General features: G+C 32.4%; 2 protein-coding genes and 1 pseudogene across 2 annotated transcripts; 1 reads left to right on the top strand and 2 right to left on the bottom strand.

Moving 5' to 3' along the window:
* Positions 1–97: 97 nt before the first annotated feature.
* Positions 98–2,938, bottom strand: LOC121778315 (annotated as a pseudogene).
* A 3,348-nt stretch (positions 2,939–6,286) lies between these two features.
* LOC121778699 (homeobox-leucine zipper protein ATHB-12-like) lies at positions 6,287–7,288 on the bottom strand. Its single transcript, XM_042176095.1, has 2 exons — positions 6,926–7,288; positions 6,287–6,844 (listed from the first exon to the last, which is right to left on the bottom strand). The coding sequence occupies exons 1-2, from the start codon at positions 7,238–7,240 to the stop codon at positions 6,662–6,664; spliced, it is 498 nt and encodes a 165-aa protein (XP_042032029.1). The 5' UTR covers positions 7,241–7,288; the 3' UTR covers positions 6,287–6,661.
* Positions 7,289–23,346: 16,058 nt separating this feature from the next.
* LOC121778305 (auxin-responsive protein SAUR32-like) lies at positions 23,347–24,204 on the top strand. The gene has a single exon (XM_042175634.1). The coding sequence runs from the start codon at positions 23,752–23,754 to the stop codon at positions 24,073–24,075; it is 324 nt and encodes a 107-aa protein (XP_042031568.1). The 5' UTR covers positions 23,347–23,751; the 3' UTR covers positions 24,076–24,204.
* Positions 24,205–25,963: the final 1,759 nt, after the last annotated feature.

Below are 25,963 nucleotides of genomic sequence, written 5' to 3'. Positions count from 1 at the left end.
TGTAGCACAATACTTGAGTTTTCATTACCATGAGTAAACATGAACTGCGTAACCTTTGAAAATCACCTAATTGTTTAGAGTAGCAGCTGGTGTTGTATGATTAATCATTATTTGATAAATCAATAGGCTTAACTTCGTTTAACATATATTTTACCATGATGCAAATCTACATAGATGTATTTTACCTAGTTTGGAAGATGTTCTCTACCATCTTTCTGGGAGATTCTAAAGCTGCAGATTCTAACTGTTGCATTTCATCGGAACTAAGTTTCCAACCGAGAGCGCCTAAGTTTTCCTCCGTTTGTTTGATTGTCTTAACCCCGGGAATTGGTATTGTACCTTTCGTGATGCACCAATTTATAGCCACCTGCAAGTTCATATCTTGATCATATCTCTAGTTTCGACAACAAACAGATGCTCGTTTCATTGGTTGGAAATTCACAAGTACGGTACCTGGGATACGGTTTTTCGCCTTGTTTGTGCAATCTGTTCAAGAGAGGCTCGAGTCCTGGTAGTATTTGCTGAAACAGAAACCCCCTATAGATTAAGCACCAGTGAGAAAATAGCAGGATGATCAAACGGGAAATACGAAAATGGAAGAAGGTGAGTACCGTGGTCCGGTTGGAAGATTGGAAGTGTTATATTTTCCAGTAAGCATGCCAAGTCCCAAAGGACTGTAAGCAATAACTCGAATCCCGAGAGCATCACACGTGCTCTTCATCTCTAGCTGATCTTCTCCCATACTCAGCAGTGAGAATTGCACCTGAGCTGATACAAGTGGAACCCCACGGGCTTCAAGATAGTCGTATATTTTCAATAGCTGCTTTGGTCCGTAATTGCTCACACCAACTGCTCGTACTAATCCCTGTCGAAAAAGTGACCAATCCGAGGGTTAATCGTCTATAGGAAAAGCGGACGCATGATTTCTGTTTAGCCAATATGTAAGATGAGTTCACAGTAACCTTGTCATACATTGCCACTAAACCATCCCAAAGAGCTCGTTCCTGGAGAGCGGTCGACCAGTGCAGTTGTCCTATTCCGATTTGATCTAGTTGGATCCTATCCAGTGAGGACCTGAACATAAATGAATCCTAATCATCATCTTTATAATTGAGAATCAAAAGCTAATATCACTCGTATCCTCATTTCAAGACCTGCGAGCCTCCACGAACTGGTTAGGTGTAAGGCGCCATGGATACGCAGCAAATTTTGTGGCAATCACTATGTTATCCCGCGCCTGCTTATTCCCTTGCCATGTGCACGCAATTAGATACCGAATCAGCAAAACAGCGAAATCGTTCCTTCTCTTTGTAATGCCAAGACAAACATCCTCCATTTTGAACTCAAAACTAAGCTCAACCAACCCCTCTTACATTCGAAAGCAAAGGAAACAAAACACCACACTTTGGAGAATAGTGTTTGTGCAAACAAACATTCAAGAATCTACAATATTATCATCAAGCATATGTAAGACTGCATCAAGACATACTTATCTATTGTCATCACTCGAAATTGATAACTACTAGCATATCATACCTCAAGATTTTCTTGTGTAAAACTAAAAAAGACAAGAAATTTAATCCATTAACAACAAAATCCATCTTCCCTCACAAAAATTCAAGAATCTACAATATCATCATCAAGCATTTGCAAGACTACATCAAGATAATACTGATCTATTATCACCTACCAAAAATGATCTCCACTACTAGCATAGCATACATCAAGATTTTCATTTATAAAACTAAAACTACAAGAAATTCTATCCATGAAGAGCATCCACAATGATGCGGACTATAGCCCGCCCCATAACCTGCCGTATAGCAATTTATAGTCCTCCACGTCAGCATTCTATAGTCCTACCTATTCACCTGCAATGAGATACACTATAACCCGACCTATCTTTTAACAACTATTGGTATTTATTTTAATTTTTTTGTTTTCGAACATAATAAAATAGCAAAACATACATGAAATTAAGACCACAACATGAAAAACTTCATTTTATTAAAAAAGCCATAAAGAGTACAACCCGAAATACTAAAAAATTCTTCAATCGTGTCGGGCAGCTACGGTGGACCGACTTCCGGCGCACGATTGGCCTTGAGACCTGCTCCGCCACTTGCTGCTCACGCTCACGTTGTTCGGCCAAGAGATTGGTCGTAGCCCTAGACACGCAATCGAATAGTGCCCGAGTCAAGGCCCGAATTGGTGTAAGAAATGAATGAGAAATGAGGTATATTTATAGATTGGAAAATGAGAAAAAAATAAAAATGAAAAATGGCCGACCTATCGTCCGGACTCCCGCAATGGGGCGGACGATCTCATGGTCCGTGTGCTTGGGGCGTGACATCGTCCGCAGCATTGCTAATGCTCTAACAACAAAATCCATATTTCCCCCAAATCAGAGTGAAGGAATGAAGCTGGAAATTGACGAATAAAGTTGCCAAGAAGCTTCTCGCTCTGCCCATTCAATCTACCAGTGCCATAGGAATCAGCTGTATCAAACAGATTGATCCCATTCTCAACAGCAAGATTGAAAACCTGCTGAAGCTCACCGTCCATGGATTCCTCATAACCCCACAAAAACTCATTGCCCCAAGCCCACGTCCCAAACCCCATTGGAGATACACTCAAAGATCCCACCTTTACCTGCAAATTAATACAAATTTCGGTCAAATTCAAGCAAGAGGGAATTGAATCGCAACTAGCTACCTTTTGCCATGGCCAGAAACGAGGGAGCTTGAGATTTTTGAGCAGGGGAGGAGAGGGGACAATCGAGCTCCGGGAAGAGCTAATCTGCGCAGGATATAAAATTGAGAGAGCCATTCTTTTCTGCTTCTTCTCAGACAAAAATTGAAGAAAAAGAACAAAAGAATTTTTTTCCCCATGGATAAGAGATTAACATTGCACTTCACAACCAAGAGAGCAAAAACAAATTTTTATTATCTTTATGCCAATCTTATTTTTAAAAATAGCCCATGTTAGTAAGAACAAATTGTTAAATACTTAAAAAAATGGTCAAATTATGTTCCACGTTTTTAAAATTTTAAATATAAATTATAAAAGATGAAAATTTTGCAATTATCCTATCTTTCCTTTAAATTTTTGCAAAAGATTTACGATACGGTGCTGAGCAAAACAACGACTATACATGAGGCGCTCCTCGTATCCTCGTAGTTGGAGCGTATCAACAAATATTCGGCATTTTGTATTACTTGTTGTATAGAAGCTGGTACTGCAAAATTAAAGTGTCTATTTAAAATCTTGATCTTATAATTCAAAGATTTTTCGTGTAACGATTTATAACACACGACTATTTTCGGTAAAAGGCAATGTGCACATTATTCTCTTCATATTCCAAATAGTAGTTTATTTTTATACATTATTTTTATAATGTTACATTTAATTTATCAAATGTACTTTAAAGATTTTTAGCATGTGTTAGATTTTTAACACCACGAATTTTTTTTCCAACACCAAGATTTTGTTATGACAAAAAAAAATTATAGACGAAAAAATTAAGGTCAAAGACGAAAAAGTACTCGAGTTTAAGTTTCCAGACCCAATAATTAATTAAAGATTATTGATAACTACTGAAAACTATTGATAATTGACGAGAAAATATTTACTACAAATAACAATTAAAGATAGAGATTATTTATGGATTTATAAATAGTATTAAAAAAGACACTAAATATATCATACATCGTGAACCCAAATCTCAGCACCAAAAGTTCCAAGAATGACTTAACATAGAATTAAGTAGAAATCCCATTTGATTTACTTTTGAATTAGACATGGAAAGTGATCAATATCATGAAAACTACGAAACTCGTGCAATTTTCTTAGATTTTAAAAAGTTATCATAATCCTAGAAAGTTGCATTATTTACCTTAATTTTAGGATTCTTATTACTCTCCAAAGATCTGGTTTGCATCAATCTAAAGAATAATAGTACTACAATTTATAAAAGTAATTAAAATAAAATTATTTTTAATGGGTTATCCGAACTCTACTGAAACCAAACTTGAACTCAACCCGAAATCATTAGTTTTCTAACCAATCGACCTGATAAGGACACCATCTCAATTAGACTTGACCTAAATATATTATTTTTGTGTGTGTTTTGTTGGATTTTTGTGTCATTTTGAGAAATTAACCATTCTAAATTTTAAAAACTCAAAATTACCAAAAATAATTCAAAATTCTCGAATTTTAACAAAAGTTAAACTTAAATAAATAAATTTTGATAAGTCAGATTGTTTGTCTGAAATCGTTAATTGTACAAAATTCCAAATAACATGAAAGTTCATGACTTTTACGATCAAAATCTTTAGATTATTGGAAAATCCAAATTTCGTGAAATTATCATTAAACTGTACCTTGTTTTAAAAACACTAAATAGATCATATTATTAACCACGTGAACTTGACGATTCATTTGATATATTTCTACTTATAAAAAATTATTGGGTGTTTTTATTAGTAGTATTACTTGTACTTTTTAAGTTTTTTTTTTTGTAAAATAAGTGGCTAAATTATCATATAACATACTGTATGAACTTAAATATGATCGAATACCAACAATTAAAGTAAATGCTACTCCCTCCGTCCCTTAAAATTTAGCTATATTTGACTCGGCACTGGTTTTAAGAAATGTAATAGAAAGTAGGTTGAAAAAGTTAGTGGCATGTGAGTCATACTTTTATATATTACTTTTAAAATAAAATGTGAGTGAGAATGAGTTAGTTGAATGTGCAGTCTACTATAAAAAATAGTAAAAATGAAAGGTGACAAGTTTTTAAGGACGGTTGAAAAAGGAAATAAGTGATAAATTTTCAGAGATGAAGGGAGTATTATTAGCAACATGCTCAATGCGACACGTCGATGAGATGCAATAGCAAAAAGAGTTAGACCATCCACTACGCGTCCCGCGCCGGGCTCGCGTCTCGTCCCGGAGGGACGGGTCCTCGGCGGGACGCGTTGCAGCGACCATCCCGTCCCTAGCCCGCGCCCGTCTCGTCCCGTAGCCCGTCTCGTCGAGACACGGGACGCGCTGTCCCGCCACGCGCCAGCGACACGTGTCTCGTCCCCATGCGTGCGTGACGCCCACTCGCTGGCCCGGGAGTGGGCGTCGTCACTGATGACGCAATAATTCGTTTTTTTTAAAAAAAAATCGACTTTTAATAAAAAAAAATAAATTCAAACGGTAATATTACCGTTAAATTTTTATTTTCATTTTTTTAATTTTTTTTATATATTTTACTCTATAAATAATCCTATTTCATACTCATTTCAAACACAAACACACATCTATTCCTCTCAAATCCTCTCTATCACTCCAATTTCCATCTTCAATCAACTCAAACAAATGGATCCTTTTGAGCAAATGCGTCAATTAATGGAACAATCACTCGAAGAAGATCGACGACGAGAGGCGGAGGAAGCCGCGCCACCCCCACGACGCTCCCGGAAGTACATCAATCGGAACCGGGAGGAAGCCACCGCACGGTTAGTACGCGACTACTTCTGCGATAACCCGATTTGGGGAGATACCTACTTCCGTCGCCGTTTTCGCATGCGGAAACCGCTATTTCTCCACATAGCGAATACTTTGGCGGCTAGGGAAGAGTTCTTCCGAGAAGGGTTCTAATTGAGCACATTTGGGAAAACTTTGGCGGAGCAGATTAAATTATGTCATTTTTATTTTTTTAGAATTTTAATTATGTCTTCGTTTTTTTTTATTTGAAGTTGTAATGTTATTTTAATTTTAATAAAGTGTGTTTGTTTAAATTGAATTGGGTTGAAAAAAATTATAAATGAAATTGAATGAATAGTAATTATGGGACGGTATAGAGACGGTTAAGGGACGGAGCGTTGCAGGTTCCGTCCCTTAGTTAAGGGATGGATGAAAAAAGGACAGTGGAGCCCTCAAATAGTGCTTAAATAGTAGTTAAGGAACGGTTTAAGAGACGGTATAGAAACAACGTAGTGGATGACCTTATGAGATCATTAATTTGACTTATTAAATCTTATTAAAGTAACGTGACAATTTATCTATATAGTTGTGCTTATCCTGAAAATATCAGTGCCTTGAATTTTCATCATTTTAATCAACAACAAAGTCAACAGCCGCAAACTTTATCGATCGATCCAAAAGTAAAAAGATATTATTGTCATAATTATTATTTTCAAATGAAAAAATAGAAGTATTCTTAATTAGTTAAAATACAGACAAAAAGAAAAACAAACCACTAAAATTGGTCTAAGTAGTGAAAGATCAATGATCATCAAAAGCTTGAAAATGGATCATAGTATAATACATGTTACAAACTTGTGTAGCTGATCAGTTGAATACATATAATGAAATGTAACTAATAATCATAAAATCATACTATGTTACACTATAAGTGTATTCGAATAAGAACTAAATCTTAATGCAGAACTAAACATCAGTCTTAATTAGGATTTCGAAATTGGACGTTTCATCTTCTCTTGAATTCAAGCTTCAAGCACTGCACTTTCCATTGCATGGAATCCATCAACACAAAAGCTTGAAAAAAAATACTCATCTCTAATCTTAATCCAAACACAAATTGCATAATATATTATTTGATCACGTCCCTATATATATACCCTATATATATACGTATACATATTTAACTCTCCCACCAATTGGGATTCTCGGACAACTCATCGAATATGATGGCTGAACCGGATAGATTGCGCCATGTGATAAATTCTTGATCCTCATTTTCTCCGAAGCAACTTGTAATAATTTTGTCATCATCATCGTTAACACCTTCGCGATTTTTCTTCAACCGATCATTCAGCTCGTGCAACTAGGATTGGATAATTAAGAAGAGACTAATTAATTTTTTTATTTTACAATTAGAAGAGATGAAGGTGAAAGTAGTGAAAACCTTGATTTTGAGAGTGTGTTTCTCCTTCTTCAAGTCGTCAAACATGATGGAGAGAGAGTCGTAGCTGGATTTGAGCTTCGTGAACTCTTGCTCAAGTCGCTTGGATTTCCAACGAGCTCGTTTGTTTTGGAACCAGATGGCTACCTGCCGAGGGTGCAGGGAGAGGTCTCTTGCAATCTGCATCTTCTTCGTTGGCTCGAGCTTCGTTTCTTGCTCGAAAATGGACTCCAGGGCTTTGATTTGCTCATTGGTGAACCTCTTTGGATGCTGATTCTTGCATTTGTTTTTTGTTGGTGTTTGTTGGGATGGTTCCATGTTTATGATGAATGAGTCTTAGAAAAGATTGAGATAAGATGATATATATATGGTGTAATGTTATGTACTACTATTAAATAGGAGACTCTCGTGAGGTTATGTCTTATGGTTTTGACTATATTTTTAGGGGATTAATTAAAATCACGCTTTTGCAGAATAATTTACACAAAATCTATATTATTTTAAGATTCAATAGAATATTAGGCTTGGAAATATCGTATTATTGGATAGGTGTTGCAGTCTTATATTTACTTTATTAATTATATATATATTTACAAGATGTGTGTGTTAGTGAAATGAGAGATTAATTGTCATATGATAGAGAAATAGATCACGAGTAATTGTTAAACAATTTATGAATAACATATTTTTTATTTGTAGCATATATAAAAGACACATGAATCAATTTTGATCTTAAAACTTAATCTATAACGTTGTAAATCTAGCTATTTTGTTAGATATCAAAAGTAATTATAGTACTACTATTAGTATTTCAAAAGAAGTTAGAAAACTTGTTTAAACTCACAATAAGATCAATTTTTGTGTATTGTTTTTTGCAATTGCGCTATTAAAAATAGAATCTTACTTTCCCCCCGAAACAATTACTATTTAAGTCACTAGAATTACATAGTAATAAACAAAAAATGATTATTAATTAATCTCATAAAAAACAACATGCAAAGAGTTCTAAGCAAGGTCGGTTGTTGCCTAATAACGACAAAATGGAAGGCCAATTTGAATACTTTGATGGTCACTTTAGCGTTGAGTTATTTATAAGTAGGTGGAAGGAACTATTACAAGTGCAAACAAGCAACAATTAATACTTCAGTCCAAGGTAGGTTACTCATTTTTCTTAATGTATTGATTAAAATATATAAAAAAAATAATTAATCTAATTTATATAATAATGATAAAAATAGACGATTAAAAAAGCAACAAATATTTAAATTTATTGTTTAAGACTTCAAGTCTTTTATTTCTTCGTGATTTTTTGAATTTTATTCACACACATTCCATAGATAAATAAAGAAGAAAATGCAAAAAAAAAAAGAACAGCCGAATCGGCCTGGAACCGGCGGTTTTGAACTGTCGCCCGAACCGACGGTTTTTTAAACCAGAACCGGAACCGCCTAAACCCTTGGCGGGGCGGTTCAGGTTCATGATTTTTTTGAACGGTGAACCACTGGTTTCGGTTCGGAACCGGCGGTTTTTGAACCGTGTGCATGCCTACCCTAATGCTCCCGCTTATTGCGTTATGCACAAATATTAATTAAAATTAGTAAACTGTTGATAATGACGTTTCTAGCTAATTTGTTTTACACGGCTATGATTAACATATCTTCATCATTTGAAGAGGCTTATTTCAACAATTTGTCATTATTATTATCAACACTTTATGTTAGTATCACTCACTCGGTTATCCTACTAATAAGGCTTATGACAACAAATTACTTATACTCGAGCTTATCATGGTGCAATTTTAAAAATATTAATATTATTATAATTAAAGAACACGTACATACTATTTAAAAATCATTTTCATTGCTTGAGTTGAGCTTAGCCACCAACTTAATGTTGTCGTTACCGAACGAAAGCTACGTTTAAACTTATTTATCCATTAAATATGATATTTATATTTTAAAAATCATTCCTTAATTTGTAATTAGTGATGCATCTTATTTATGTGTAACTCGATACATCACTCCTAAAAAACATTTTTTTGAGAGTGTTATATTTTAAAATATAATTTATGTATTTAAAAACCATAATATTTTATATTATGTGTGACCTAAGTTATGGAAGATTGAAACGATGGTTTTCTCAGGGTGCTTAGGTGTCGTTCAAGCAAGGATATATCCTACTGGTCAGGATAGCGATCCTAACTAAGCCTAGACCCTGGTTTCAAAAATTCCTCAACCCACTTCTACTGATCAGTATAGTGGTGGTAAGGGTCGAATCCCACAGAGATGGTGCGTTAAAACTATTGTGGTGATATTCTGGATGGTTTGGTTAGCTACCACGCTCGGGTTGAGTCTTTACCTAGGCAAGAACTTAAAGGTAATTTCCTACTGACTAGAATGGGGAAAGGAGTGTAGGGGTGCAGCTGTGTACGTGGAAATAGGGAGACATTTTTGTAACAGAAAATATTTGGAAGGTAAGGGATTCTATTTTGGGCTAGACAGAATATTCAGAGGGTGGTGGTAGTCAAGGTGACTAGGCTGACAGATCTGCAGGTTATAACTAAAAGTAAAGGACAAAAAGCAAAAAGCATCTAAAAAGCAAAGTGGTCCCCAAAATTCGACAGGGACATCATCTTCTTCAACAACACAAACTAAAATCAGAAAATAATTCCAGATTCAACACGGAAACACAGTTTATCAATTCGCGAACACAGATCCACAAATAAGAACACCAAATCTGAAATCAAAACACAGAAAATGCAACTCCGCGTACTGGTCAGCAGGAAAACGAAAACGAACTCAAACAAGACTTCACATGCAGCGATTCACTCACGATCAATAGTTCCACATTTAACTAAAGGAATTTTGACGGAAACAAAGAAAGGAAAGTTTCTGCACTTAAAACACCAAGGAACCTTAGGTCTAAGCTAACTAGGCGAAATAAGAAGGAAAATAAATCAACACAATAACCGAAACGGAAATCAACTTCATAGCATAAACACGTTCAGATCTTCAACAAGTACTTCAAAAGCAGAAAATATCCAAAAGCAACAAAGATCCAACGTAAAGAAAGCAAGTAAATTAAACTACGAAAGCGAATAAAAGTGTTTTGCCACTCCGGGCGATGATATCTCTAACTACGGTCTTGCTGGCTGGAACGGATGATTTGGAACTCCGGGAACATCTAGATCTTCAAGTGACCATGGCAGTGGCGAGAAACGAGATTCTGGACTGGGCTGAAGGACTGAACTCCGAGAGAATTCTACCTAAGAGTGATGATGATGATTCGATTTCTTCCTTCTCTCTCCAAGTGGCTTCCTTTTATAGGGAGGCTTACCCTTGATTTTTAGGGTAAGACCTTGCGGTGAGATGACTTATTTGCCCTTAATTGTGATTGAGCAGTCCCAGCTATCCTCCTTCTCCATCTCGAGCCATATTTGCATGTATACTGGTCAGTACGTAATCGTCCTGACGCCCTTTTCACTTGAAGTGTCTGAAACTCTGCCTACTGGCTAGAATGCTTACCCTGCACGCTTAAGCAACTAGTTTTTGCAGATATAATTCAATTACGCACATCATACTGACCAGTAACCTAGGCCTAGAATACGACTTATCAAAGATCCGTGTAGATATATAAATGTTGTTTATGATAAGGGCAAAGTTACATCATAAATCAACGGCCTAAATTGATTTACGACTTCTTCACATATTCAACACACATTCGTACATTATGTAAACGATTTGCTCAAATTCAAATTGCATTTGTGTGTGAAACAATTTTTTTTTAAATTGTTACAAAACGTTCAACTCAATGAATAACGGGCGGCGTAAGTAGTAAATAAAATGTATAGTTTGCATATTTGAGATGGCAACTCAATATTTATTCTTTGGTCACATCAAATAATTGAGTTTAGGTCATCCACTATGCTGTCTCTATACCGTCCCTTAACTACTATTTGACCACTATTTGAGGGCCCCACTGTACTTTATTCCTCCATCCCTTAACTAAGGGACGGAACCTGCAACGCTCCGTCCCTTAACCGTCCCTTATTCCGTCCCTTAATTACTATTCATTCAATTTCATTTTTTAATTTTTTTCCAACCCAATTCAATTAAAACAAACACACTTCATTAAAATTAAAATAACATTACAGCATAAAATAAAAATACAACTTAAAATTTAAAAAAAACATAATTAAAATCTTAAAAAAATAAAAATGACATAATTTAAAATACAATTTTATATGGACATCCTTGAATGTTTTATGTTTCACTTTCGATGTAGGACAAAATCATTCTTGGATGTCTCCATAAAAGAGAAACAACCAAGAATGATTTTGTCCCACATCGAAAGTGAAACATAAAACATTCAAGGATGTCTCTATAAAAGAAGAACAACCAAGAATGATTTTATCCCACATCGAAAGTGAAACATAAAACATTCAAGGTTGTCTCTATAAAAGAGAAACAACTAAGAATGACTTTGTCCCACATCGAAAATGGAACATAAAACATTCAAGGTTGTCTCTATAAAAGAGAAGCAACCGTAAATTATTTTGTCCCACATCAAAAATGGAACATAAAACATTCAAGGTTGTCTCTATAAAAGAGAAGCAACTAAGAATGACTTTGTCCCACATCGAAAGTGAAACATAAAACATTCAAGGTTGTCTCTATAAAAGAGAAGTAACCAAGAATGACTTTGTCCCACATCGAAAGTGAAACGTAAAACATTCAAGGTTGTCTCTATAAAAGAGAAGTAACCAAGAATGACTTTGTCCACGTCGAAAGTGAAACGTAAAACATTCAAGGTTGTCTCTATAAAAGAGAAGAAACCAAGAATGACATTATCCCACATCGAAAGTAGAACATAAAACATTCAAGGTTGTCTCTATAAAAGAGAAACAACCATAAATTATTTTCTCCCACATCGAAAGTGGAACATAAAACATTCAAAGTTGTCTCTATAAAAGAGAAGCAACCAACAATGACTTTGTCCCACATCGAAAGTGGAACATAAAACATTTAAGGTTGTCTCTATAAAAGAGAAACAACCAAGAATGACTTTGTCCCACATCGAAAGTGGAACATAAAACATTCAAGGTTGTCTCTATAAAAGAGAAGCAACCAAGAATGAGTTTCATAAATTCGCAAGCCCATCAAATATATTTGGGCTATTACGAATTTCTTGTATTTATTTATTTGTAAAAATTGTTTTTAAATATAAAAACAATTTTTATAAATAAAAAGTATTTTTTTTAAAATTCGATTTTTTTAAAAAAAATTGATTTATTGCGTCAGCACGTGACGACGCCCACTCGCGGGCCGGCGAGTGGGCGTCACGCACGACGCCGGGTCGCGCCACGTCGCCTAGGCGCGTGGCGAGACGGCCCGTCGCTTGTCTCGGGGACACGGGACGCAGGACGGGGCGCGAGACGGGACGGGACGGGACGGCGAGCTGCAACGCGTCGCGTGACGGACCCGTCTCTCCGGGGCGGGTCGCGGGACGCCGGCGCGACGCGTAGTGGATGCTCTTAGTTGACGATGGTGGAAAAGATGATTATTGAGTCTCTAGAAAATATCCACTTAGAGCATCTCCAATAAGCACGGACGTCAAATAGCCTTCACACTGCCACATCATCAGCACTACAATTCTCCTGCCACATCAGCTTGCCACATCAACTGGACATCAAATAGCCCTCACATAGCCTTCACACTACCTATCCACATCACTAATAACAATTATATAATTTAATTTACACTTGTATCAACATACGGAATTTAATTTACGAGACAAATACAGAAAATTTGAATAATAATATTAAAATTTAAAAAGTACATTACTTTTAAAAAAAAGTACAATAATATAAAAAAGTACAAAATTTAAAAAGTACATTAATTTTAAAAAGTAAAACAAAATCACTTATCGCCGTCGTCCTCGTCTCCGTCGTCGCCCAGCGTATATATAGTGTTTTCGAAAAACAAAAAAAAAATTTAATCCGACGCCGGTTTGGCGCCGATCCGGGACGCACAATGGCGCCCGTGAGGATCGGCGTCGGAACCGGCGTCAGCGCGGGAATCGGCATGGCGACACCGATTTCGCCCACGCCGGTTCCAATGGTTCGGCGTCAAACCGGCATGGGCGAAAAATCGGCGTCGCGGTGGTGACGCCGGTTATTGGAGATGCTCTTAGGTTTCGACAGCAATTATTTATTGCGTGGATTTGGGTCGTTGGATCCAAATAGGCTTCCATGAATTCAAATAATCAGTCTATATTCTTTTGGACCTAAAATTGTACTTTCGATTTTAAAATTGAAATTAACTTTAACGAAAAACAATATTTTTGTAATTTTGTTGAAGAATAATTTTTTATTGCGTGTTATGTGTACCTCGAAGAATTTATCTTATCAAGAAAACTACGTAATATCGATCGATAAGTTGTATGAGGAATACTAGTGCATATGAATGAATGGGATTTATCACTTTATGTGGAGAAAATGATTGATCAGAGAAATGTTAGTTGTTGAATATTTTATGGTTACTTCATTACCTAACATATTATTCATTTAATAAAAATCAAACTGCGAAAAGTAAAGCCCTTTTCCTCCACAAATCTAAACAAATATCCTTACAAGAAAACAACTAAGTAAATGTTTTTAGGTAAAATTTCAAGTAAAAAAATCCAACTCACCTTATCACACTTGCAGATTTGGAAATGAGTATAGTATAGATATGTGCAAAAAAAATTAGATATTGTAAATGTTTTTGCAAATTTTTCGTTTGTGCAATAATTGTATAAAATACTTCAAATTTAGATAGTAAACTGTAAATAATTAGTACTAGTATTATGTAATTCAGGTTACAGATAAAGTAATACTCTGTGGAATAGTATAAGAATAATTAAGAGGGAACTTATTTTTTGTAGGACGTGACACATATTAAGATTAGAATAATTAAGAGGGAACTTATTTTTTGTAGGACGTGACACATATTAAGATTTTTTAATGGTAGAACGGAGCATTGATTTTGGGCCTCATTTTGTTAGAGCCCACGCACCCCATTTGTTGATCTTCAAGACCACATAAATTTATGTCTTTGCTCATGCTGATACTGATTGCTTAGATTCTAGTAGGGATGTCAATATAGCCTGCAACCCGTGGGGTAGTCCGAATAGTCCGCCAAATTTATAAGATTTAGGGATGGAAATTTCTAGCCCGATAAAATTAAAATCCGATTAGCCATAACCCGCGACCCGTTAGGGCTAGACCCGAAAACCCGATGGGCTGGCCCGAAAACCCGATAAAATTTCTATTATTCTATTTTTTACTCCTAATTCGACACTTCATTGGTTAATTTTATAATATAGATAACTAAAAAAATAACTTTCAATTTTATATTAAATATACAAATTATATATTGAATTTTTATTAATATAATAATTGATAAATAAATTAAAAACTTCAAATTCACTTAAAAAATATTTAAATTTCTAAAACACATGCATTAAAATTTCATAAAATATCTCAAATATTAGTATTTGATCATGTTTATGATTGAGTTTGACCATATATCTCAAATTTATCATAATTAAATATTTTACATTTTATGAATATAACTAATTTTCATCATTATTTATTGGATTGATAGTATGTTAATCTTATCAGTAGCAACCCGATTAACCCGCTGGGCTAACCCGGAACCCGAGCTTTTAGGGTTAGGGTTGAACTTTTACAACCCGAAAGAATTCACAATCCGATTGACCAGCAACCTGATGGGCCGGCCCGATTGACATCCATAGATTCCAGTATTATTCCCATTGGATCAATTGTTATTCTTTTTTCTTTTTTTTTTCATTTCCTTTGCATTTTCTACTACCTTTAAAACAATTTTCTAATTTCTCTTTATTAAATCATCCAATAACCTGTTTTTGTCCCAACTTAAAACACTAAATATTATTTTGCTGGGATGGATGGAGTATATTTTCGGAGTTGAATTGGGAAAAAACCTTGTGTTGTCAAGAAATAAAACCTTTACCCATTTGTGTGGGGATGGAATTTGCTAGTACTATTTTATAAAATAGATGAAATCATTCCGCTGCACTTATAGAAAACCACAAATAGATTGACACGATCTCAATCTTCAAGTATAATCATAATATAGTACTATATGAAAATATGAGCCCCAAAAATAGCATAATATAAGAACTAAATTGGAATATAAAAGTTTGGGGTGTGAGCACTAAATAGCTCTTTCTATGTTGTAGTGCACTGTGACAAATCAAGGTTTCTAAGTCAACACCAAACTTCCGCTTTTATCGGAGCTTTAATTTCTATTGGAGATGATACACATTTTGAATAAGGAATAAAAAGTTTTATTAAAATAATATTTTGATCGGATAAATAAAAAAAATGTGGTGATGGAAATAATATTTTATTTCACCTTACTTTAGTAATATAATCAATTGGGATTCGTTGTTCTAACTTTGGTATCTCATTCTGTATCCTATTTATATCAAATTCTAGTTTTCTTTTATAATTTATTTTAATTATTTGTGATTTAGTTTGATTAATTATATAGTTATTAAGTAGGTTTACTTATCTAATTAGAGTTTATAATTATTTTTAATCTTTAATCGGTTCACGTTTAATTAAAATGATTATTTTTAATCTTTAATTCGTACTATACGTTTAGCTAAAAAAAACTTGTATTCTTAATCTAATATATTCAATGAGGTCATTATAAAATTTAACATATTATTAAATTTCTTTAGAAAATAATCTAATTAAGTAGGAGTATCAAAAATGTGATTTTTTTCAAAAATCATGTACATGTAATGTTATTGCATCTTGAATTTTGTAGAACATCATAGTAATGGAATTTAATTTAGGGGGATATTCCACTACGTGAATGTGAAATGACAAAGCACTTGCATTGTATCACAAGATTCCAGCTATTCTCCATTACAGCTATTCATCCTAACAGAGATGATATATTAATTTTAGGTTACTATTATTTTAAAATTCAAGTAAATTACTAAATTGTGACTTTATTTTAATTGAAATACTAGTAAACGAGTACTATTATTTTCTGATTTTGAGAATATAAACAGAGAACATAAACTTGTAAGTTTTACAAAATATTGACAATGAAACAGGTGTATCCAGTTAGAATTGAAAATTACGACGGGAATTATCTATAAAATTGAAAGTAAAAAGGAAAAAAATAGAATCAAATCTTCATTTACATTTGGAACTACATGGTAGCATAAAACGAATGGTGTAAGGTGGTTGCCAGGTGTTTTCCTACAATGAATCTAACTTCTTTATTTAATTTTGAATGTGACATGTTAAAAAAAATTGTTTGGAATCAATAAGAAGTGTAGAACATAAAAAATGTAATTTTTGCAAGAAATTAAGTGTTACATGATGATATTGGTTTATCATTAGTGTCTATTCTTTTTTTTTTAATGTAAAATAAAAGTTTTAAACTACCATAGGTAATGAGCAGGACTTCAATTAGACAATCAACAAGTAGTATTGTAATAAAAAAAAATAACAATAACCAACAACGACAAAAAGTAAATCACAAGTAGACTGATAGATATCCACAGTAAAATTAAAAGTACTGAGTAAAGAATTAGTGTCTTTGCTTATCTATCATTAATTACAACATTCTATTCTTATTTATTCCTCCACACATATATAGAAGGATTGGATGCTTTGAAATCCCTAATATCATATCATAATATTTTTATAAATGAATTCATATATAGATTTAGAATTCCTGGGGAGTGATCAATGGCTAAATAATTACCAATCATAAATTAAGACTAAATCTTAGTCATTAGATTATGAGATCTAGTAGTTGAAATAATGTCACATGAATTATATTTTAAATTAAAAAATTTATTAAATAAATTTAAAGGGTATTAATGTCAATTCTCTCTTATCAAAATCATCTTAAAACATTAAATTTACGTAAATCTCTCGATTTAAATTATTTTTTCACAAAAAATGTATCAAATTAAAGATAATTTTATAAGGATTCCAACGAAATCTCAATTGCATATGTTCCAACGATGTTCAGGTGATGAAATTTGATAAATTATATTTCAATTTTCGTATATGTTGATAATCAGATTTTATCAACAAATGCTAAAAAATCTCAATATAGTGTATGCAAAATCTCAATATTTAGGTAAAATATCAATAAAACTATGTTGATATTTTCTTATACTTGTGTTGATATTCTCATGTCATATTGTTGATATTTGTAATACACTATGTTGATATAAAAAAAACACTCACGAAAATTATGATATGATAACATAATGACGATATTACCCTTTTGTTGATATTTTATCTACTTTTTATTGAAATTTGTGAGCTTTAATCTCATCCACTCATTTCAAAATTTCAAAATTTAAGGGTGTAGATTTAGTCTTAGTTTTAGATTATGGTGTTATAAGCATTAGAAGATGACCCTATAATTTCTATAGGTAAATTTTCTAGCTTGTTTATTTTATGTTATCGGTGTTTAATACATATAGATGTAGAAAGCGGTTTAATTCATAGGTTAATTAGTTAGCTCTCTACACATACACACTTTTATGATCAAAGCTTAATTTTTATGACAATAGTATATTTATACAAGTTTGGGCATATTTATAGCTAACAACCGGGTACAAATTTTGATTAAATTTTTTGATTTGATTCGATTTGATACAATAAAAAAAACACGTGGAAATTAACATTATTTGTACGTAAACTTGATGTAAACGTCATTTATTTATATTTTATTTATACTATAATACAAGATTCAGAAACAATTAAAGAGTGAACTACATAAATGGTACCCGATTTTTCACTTTCGCACGTAAATGTTACTTGATCTTTATTTTATATCGTTTTTGGTACCCAGTAACAAAAATAACCCTAGGTACCAAACATGTGATTTTTTGTTATGGAGGATATTTTTGGGAATTTCCGTTAAATAGTACTCCACCAAACATGCGATTATTTTTTTCTTCTCTTCTTTCTTTTTTCTTCATTTTCTTCTTTCTTTTTAGTATTTATCTTTCTTTTTTCTTTTTCTCCTTAGTTTATGTTTCCTCTTTTTTCTTTTCTCTTCTTTTTCTTCTTTCTTTTTAGTGTTTTATACATACGTCTAATTGCATTCATAATATAAATCAAGAACAAAACACCTAACTAAATTAATTATTTAAAATATTTAAATCAATTAAATAATTTTTATTGAATTATTTTATACTCATTTTAGGGTTGAAACACCTACTAAAAATATTCAACTCTTAATATCATTATTAATACAATTCACAATTTTAATTTTTTATTAAAACTATATTGATTAGTTATTAAGTTAATGTAAAATAATAATTATTATTATTATATAACATTGTGTGATTCATAATTTAAATAATTATACTATAATTATTAATTACTACTAGTTTTACTATTATAACAATTAATAATTAAATATAATTATAACTATAATTATAATTAAGTATATTTGAATGATATTAAAAAAATAAATAAATTATTAATTTATAACATCGGGTAAAAAATGTGATTTATACGTACCAAAAATGATATAAAATAAAGATCAGGTACCATTTATGTGCGAAAGTGAATGATCATGTACCATTTATATAGTTCACTCTTTAAATTAATATGTGTTCAGCCTCTCGATTTATAAATATGAAAGACGTCACATTTTATATTGAAAGCGTGTGTCCATTGCACAATTTTTTTAATGTTAATTCCCACCTAACACAAGGTAGATTATCCTTTTCTATGTTGTTGAAATAGTGGAGGAATTCCATGCGTTTGTACTTGGATTTGGTACTTGTCAATGTACCTCAAATGACTTTTATTCAAAGAATATTATTCTCAGTGATGTAAAAATAACTTTACAAGTCATCTCAACTTCTTGAATTAACATACTCCTAATTTAATCAAATCTTAAATTTTAAAATAATTATTGATAAAGACAATTTTTGAGTTAATTCATCACCAGTACTATTCCTATTCTCCTAATTCAATAAAAGTATTCATACTTTAAGCTAGTGGAGTTTAAACCTTGACTATAGAAAAAGTACTAGCTACCACTAATCTATAAGTATGTTTGGATTATATTACGAACTTTAAACTATTTTATGTAAATATAATTTTTTTATCTACACAATTTGATTTTCTATTTTAAGTATTTAATATTTCTTGCTCAATCAATAGTTGAACCTGTCCAACAATTTCAACTATGAATCGATAGCTTTATTAGTTTGTTTATCGGTCCGATTTCGTAAAAGATTGAATTTTACGTTTCTCAAATGAAATAAAAAGATAGTATATATATAAATTTGTATAATATATAAGATTATTATTTTAAGTAAATTGATGTGCAAGATTCGTTATTATAAAAATCAAATAGCGCGTACAAAATTGAAAAATTGATTTTCCGAATTTGAAATTAAACACAATTTCTTTGATGATATTTCGACCCGTAACCCAATTCCTTGAAAAATATATGTAATAAATGGATGATTTCCTCGTAGGAAAAGTTATGAATTATCTTTTAATTCGTAAATCACATTTTCAAATGGTAAAATCTTTTGACACACAACCGTTGCAAAGTGAGGAAAATAAACGGCCGTGATTAGATTTGCCGCTAAAGCAAAGTGCAAATTTAGTATACTAATCATTGGGATTTTCTCTCACTAATAATTTAATCAAATCCATGTCACCATTTAGTATGACACACACTCCCCAATTTTTATTTTTTTTTCTATTTTTCTTCTTCAAAAAATTCCAAAATTTTCATTAACTGATCTTTATCCCCTACCAAACTCATGGCGTAGAAGAATAAATTGTCGGATGTTGAAGAAAATAAGGGGCTGAAATTATAAAATTGCAGAGGAAAACAATGGAGGCTAGGTTATTAGGAAGAAGATGACTGTTTGGCCAATTAAAAATAATTACAGTACTACACTAGTATTAGAGATAACATGTGGAGGCGACAAATTGTTATAAAAAGTTAAGGATTTTAAAAAATGGGACGCTGTTTTGATAGAATTGTTAGAATGTGGAGTAATTTATTTATCTTAATGTAGAGAATTATAAGATGTGCTATAATATTGATTGTATTGTTTATTTATTTATTTTTAATTCTACTTCAAGGTGACTTTCGATTTATTTTATTTGAACTTTAATATTATATTTTTCATCAATTCATATTATAATACGTTGTTATGATTGTGATTTTTTCTATGATATATTTTTTCCGTCTATGAAAAATAAATATATTTTTAAAATCACTTTGTTACTCTTGGATTTGCAGTAAAACCCATATTATCATTATCAAAGTTATTTTTCATGTAGTAAATGGTACTCACTCCGTCTCAACTAAGCTGTGTGATATTTCTTTTTGAGATGTCCCAACTAAGTTGAGTCATATTTTTTTTGACAAAAAGCTATACATCTAATAACTCTTACTTTATTCCGTCACCTACTTTACTAATTTTTTCTTTCCTACTTTGTTCCTCTCTCCTACTTTTCAACACAAACTCAGTTGGGATGGAGGGAGTACTAGTAGTTATTCTTTCACACACATATACAGTGAAGCCCCTGCAAAAAAAATTTTATGTGTGCCACTGATGACATGTAAACTTAGAAATATGTTATAAATGTAATTTCCTTTGGTGGCAAACATGGAATTCAAATATTGTACAACACATGGGTTTAAATCTTAATATAACTTTTTTTTTGAAGAATATTATTTAACATGGTCATACTAATGGGTCAAATATGGGATTAAATTAGTATACAACACAATTATAATATGGGTTGAAAGCATAATATATGTATACTTTCACAGATCTGGATTGATCATATAATTTTACAGTTTATTTTTAAATATTAGTACTAGATTTGTACTACTATTAGATTTGTTTCTTTGAATCAATCTGACATATAGACAGTGAATAAAATCATTATAAAATAAAAATTACTTCGTGGCTTTGAGATATGCATCCGTTAATTTAATAATTATTCGAAGCAAGAAACATGATCACTATTTCGGATCGAATATTAATTTTTGTTTTACATAAATAAAATATTCCATAATACTACAATCCACCAATTAAAAGCTGAATAATAGATTCCTTACAAACATATCTGTCAGCCGTCATGACAAAATTTAGGTTCTAATTTATTGTTTCAAATATATTTTTTTCATCCAACTAAGCTCGATGAGTTAAATATAAAAGTATAAAAATTACTTATTAAATTTGAGCAACAATATAAACTCTGACTTTTAGCATTAATTAGAAATAAATCACAGGTGAAACGCTTCTATCACACTGTTTAACTACAATATTTTTGCCTGGGACAAAGTGGTCCTAGTGTTTGCCACGATTTTTTTATTTAAAATTTCTTGCATTAATTATTTTGTGATGTTAATGGATAATTTAGTAAAAAAGAAGTGGAAAAAGCCATGCCCTACGCACTCCAAAAAATAAAATAAAAGGAAAATCTAAAGAAAACGAGATGCGTAGTCATTTAGCTTAGTCAAATGGCCTATATATATTATTTATATGCTTGTTAAATTTCCAAACGATACTAATGAATTCGATTTAATTATCATCTTTTTACAAAATTTGTAAAATTAATTACAAGATTTTTTAAATTTTCAATTCGTCCATTTCGATTGAGTAAATTTGGAAGTCCATCGTCAGCACCTAACGTCAATTACCCTTCTCTCAAATATACATATCTCATGTTTTTATATGCAATTTAAAAAAAAAATTTACGTTTAATATAATATTACTACCAGAACTAATGAAGATTTTATTGGTCTAATCTATGCTTAATTTAGAAAATTATAATCCAAAATATTGTTAACCTATCATTATCATTGATGTCTCCAGAAACTCCATTAAGTTTTTAAACATTCAGAAATTTTAATTTTTGTAAGGGCATCCGCAGTGGTGCGGATGTTCCGGCGGACATCCAAAAGCACCTCCTGCCACGTCATAAGGACTTCCCACTGCACAGTGGCGGACATTCCCAAGGATATCCCGACGGACTTCCCACAATAATAAAAATTCAAAAATTCACCAAATTAAACAATTACGGAATTAAAATTTCGACACAAAAATGAAGAAATTGCAACCACTTTATTTAAAAAAAACATACATAGTACAAAAAAACATGCATAATTATTAAAAGTATTTGGAGAGAGAGAGAGATATTGTTGGTTATTTTAGTGTAATTGGATTAACTTAATTGATCAATATTATCATAATGAGACACCATATAAGTTTGGAAGTGGGGGTGGACGCTTGTTTGAATTCATTGTGATTCCGAGTTGCTGGGTCCAAGGGGCGGCTGCCCCTGGCTGGGGTTGAGCTGTGTAGAAAATTCATCCGAAAATATAATTTATGATAGTCAAAGGACTGATTTGCAATTTTCAAAACTCTTTAAAAAACTGTTAAATTCAGTTAAGAAATGGAAGAGACGCAATGCTTCGTGAAGAGACGCGATGTTTCATTTTCAGGCCGTATTTACAGAATTTTGAAAAAAAAATCAAATAATCGGACGTCCGCGCGGACGTCCGTGGGGTCAACGCAATGGCGGACGTCCCAAGAACGCCGCGGAACTCCGGTATCCGCAGCGGACGCCCGTATCTGCGTCACCCTTGCACAATGGTGGATGTCCAGCGCAGACGTCCGGCACGCCGGTCTGACGTCCACCGGGACGGGCGCCGTTGCGGATACTCTAAAGATAGACTATATTTAGTGTTTTAGGATTTAGATAGTTCAGTGTGTTACAATATTTGTCATTAATCTTATGTGGAAAATTAGCAAGCAATCATATCTCACATCGTGGCATAGATATATTACACATTTAATAATTCTGTATCAAAACAATTAATGGGCTAGATACTTATCTAGCCATTAAATATAAAAAAGGGGAAATACCGAAAATATTAAATACTCCATCCGTCCCCCACTAGCAGAGTCATTTTGCATTTTAGTAAAAGTAACACATTTCTTTTTACTTACTTTACTCTCTCTTGATTTATTCTCTCTTCGTATCTCAACACTTTTCCTTTCCTACTTCATTTTTCTTTTACTTAACTTATTTAACACAATTTTTATTGATATTCGTGTTGAAAAGAAATGCTATCACTACTATGGAATGGAAGGAATGATATTTTAAAATTTACATTTATATTTATAAAAAATTCATACTTTAATTATAGCGCCCATAATATATAACCAGATAATCTTATATTGTTTTGTTAGAGTTAAAAGGAAAATAATTAATCCCTCAACAAATCAAAAGTTGACACGAAATTCCAAATATGCCCTCCCCGCCTTCCTCTTCACGCCTATCTTCTCTAGAAAAAACCAGAAAATATTAACAAAGAAACTTTGATAGAGAGAGAGAGTGTTTGATGAGAGAGAAACAACAGCATAATTCTTGGCGTATAAACTCAGAATCCAAAACCAGAAACAAACCCTACACAATCTCTCTCTCTCCATCTATATAAGCAAAATTGAAGCTTAAAATTCTCAATCCAATTCATGCGTTTCAGTTCAAGCGCAATCATCTACCATGAGCAACATCCCTAGATCTCTCACCGATTCCGCCCTAACCACCTTCAAACTCGCCGTCTCCGCCTCCGATCCCTGGCCTTTCTCTATCTAGCATCCGTCGATTCGTCTTTGCATCTAATTTTGCGCATCAATTTCACATCGATTTGGTTAGATTGAATCAATTTCACATCGATTTGGTTAAATTGAATCTCGAAAACATGCCGCACATTCACTTCCACCACCACCACGGGCGGCGGAGCATTCCGAAGGGGTATCTGTCGGTGATGGTGGGGCAGGGCGGAGAGCAGCAGCGGTTTGTGATTCCGGTGATGTACGTGAACCACCCGCTGTTCACGCAGCTGCTCAAGGCGTCGGAGGAGGAGTACGGGTTCGATCAGAAAGGTCCGATCAGCATCCCCTGCCATGTGGAGGAGTTCCGCCACGTCCGCTGCCTGATCGAAAAGGAGACGGCAGAGCACCACGGCCACCACCTCCACGGCCACCACCACAACCACCACCAGTTTTTGTGCTTCAAGGCGTGATGAAATCAATGGCGGTTGGAGTTATTGTTAGGTGATTTTTAAATTTGATGTTTTTGTAAAATCAAAACTCGTTTTATTTGGCCTTGGTTTGAATTTGATTTAAATTTGCGTGATCTTTTGATTGTTTTATGTTTTGATCGATCAATCAAAAAAAATATTACGGAGTTTCTAGTAAATTTACCAATAATTTTGGATGATTTCTAGCAAATTTACCAATAATTTTGGATGATTTCTAGCTTAGAATTATACAAAATGTTACGTACGTTTATAAGGTTTAACTAATCAAAATACGACGATAAAATCCAAGTAATAAGTTTTTAGGTGATTTGATATTTTAAATTTTAAGTTTGATCAAATTTTTACATCACATATATTAGATATAGTACAATTTTATAAAATTTTGTCATGAATTGATTGCAAGCAAATCAAAATTTACTGATTTTTAAATATATAAATAACCAAAATTTATGATTTTTATGTGAATTTTTTACGCTCCATCCTTTGAAAATAGAAATTATTTTCATTTTCGTCAATCTTTTAAAAATAGAAACTTTCTATTTTGGAATTTTTTTACCTCAACTGAAGTGAGACTTACTTATTATCCACAAAGGAGTTGTTTGATTTGCAAGACGTATATTATGATTAAATATGTATTATGTTTGGTTCATAAGATTGAGTTTTACGATTTAATCATAATTGATAATCGTATGATAATTAGTCATAATCACCCCGCCAACTAAAAAATCCCATAAATTAATTATAAATAAATAATTATATGATAATGAGCTATATCAACTGAACTGACACCTAATAATATTGTAAATCACTTTTTTTTTGTCTTCCCCACTTAATTATACATTAAAATCTGTATTATTTTAAAAAAATTGAAAAAGGAGGGGGTATTATTTTTGGATGTGGAAGAAATGAGAGAGGATTGTTTGAAAAAATATAGAGATGAGAAAGAATTGAAAATGATTAGGTGCACTATATTGGACCAATGAGGTTGGGGTTGTGGGTTCACCATCAATTACCATCCACCTTTTTTTGTTCTTTTCTAAGCATAACTTTTAAATTTTTATGCTTTACATTTATTATAATTTTTCTTTAAGGTGGTGAATAATCATGATTGGTGTAGTACTACACAAACGTACAAAAGTATCATTTTAGCACAAAATCTCAGCACTTATTATTTGTGTAAACATAAATCTTACTCTTTTAATTATGATTATTGTATAGATATATCCTCAAACTTTAACGTAATGTAGTCTTTGCACACGAATATTGAGCCGCTACTTCCGTTTACCACCTATTTTCTAAAATATTTTTGCACACGAAGTAGTTTATACAATAAAAATCAAATTTATGTGATTTATATAGGCAAAAGATTATCAAAAAGTACAAAGAGTACTCAGTTTTAAAAATAAAACATCACTTAAAAATGGCCAACAGCAAAAATTTATATTGACTTGCTCCATTCACTTCGCAGAAGTCCAATTTGAGTATATAATATCAAACCCAACAAATAAAGGAAACTATTTAGTTTAAAAAATAAATAGTGAATTTCAATGTCATTTCCGTTTGTGCATCCCTAAGCCACGTTACTATTATTAATATAAAAAATGAATTAAATATTCAATTCCTAAGACCATTTGTTAGTTGAAGGATTCTTAAGTGCAGGTGAATCAAAATGAAAAATCGAAACTCCTAATCGAAAAAGATGTAAACTAGAATTAGTACAAATAATTATAAACATACAAAATGAAAAATCGAAACTCCTAATCGCAAACGGATGAAAAGTAGAATTAGTACAAATAATTATAAACATACAAAATGAAAAATTGAAACTCCTAATCGCAAACGGATGAAAAGTAGAATTAATACAAATAAT

The sequence above is a fragment of the Salvia splendens genome, chromosome 19, assembly GCF_004379255.2.
Source record: "Salvia splendens isolate huo1 chromosome 19, SspV2, whole genome shotgun sequence".
NCBI classification, from domain to species: Eukaryota; Viridiplantae; Streptophyta; class Magnoliopsida; order Lamiales; family Lamiaceae; genus Salvia; species Salvia splendens.
The sequence above is the reverse complement of the archived record's forward strand: the minus strand, read 5'-3'. Positions and strand labels throughout refer to the sequence as shown.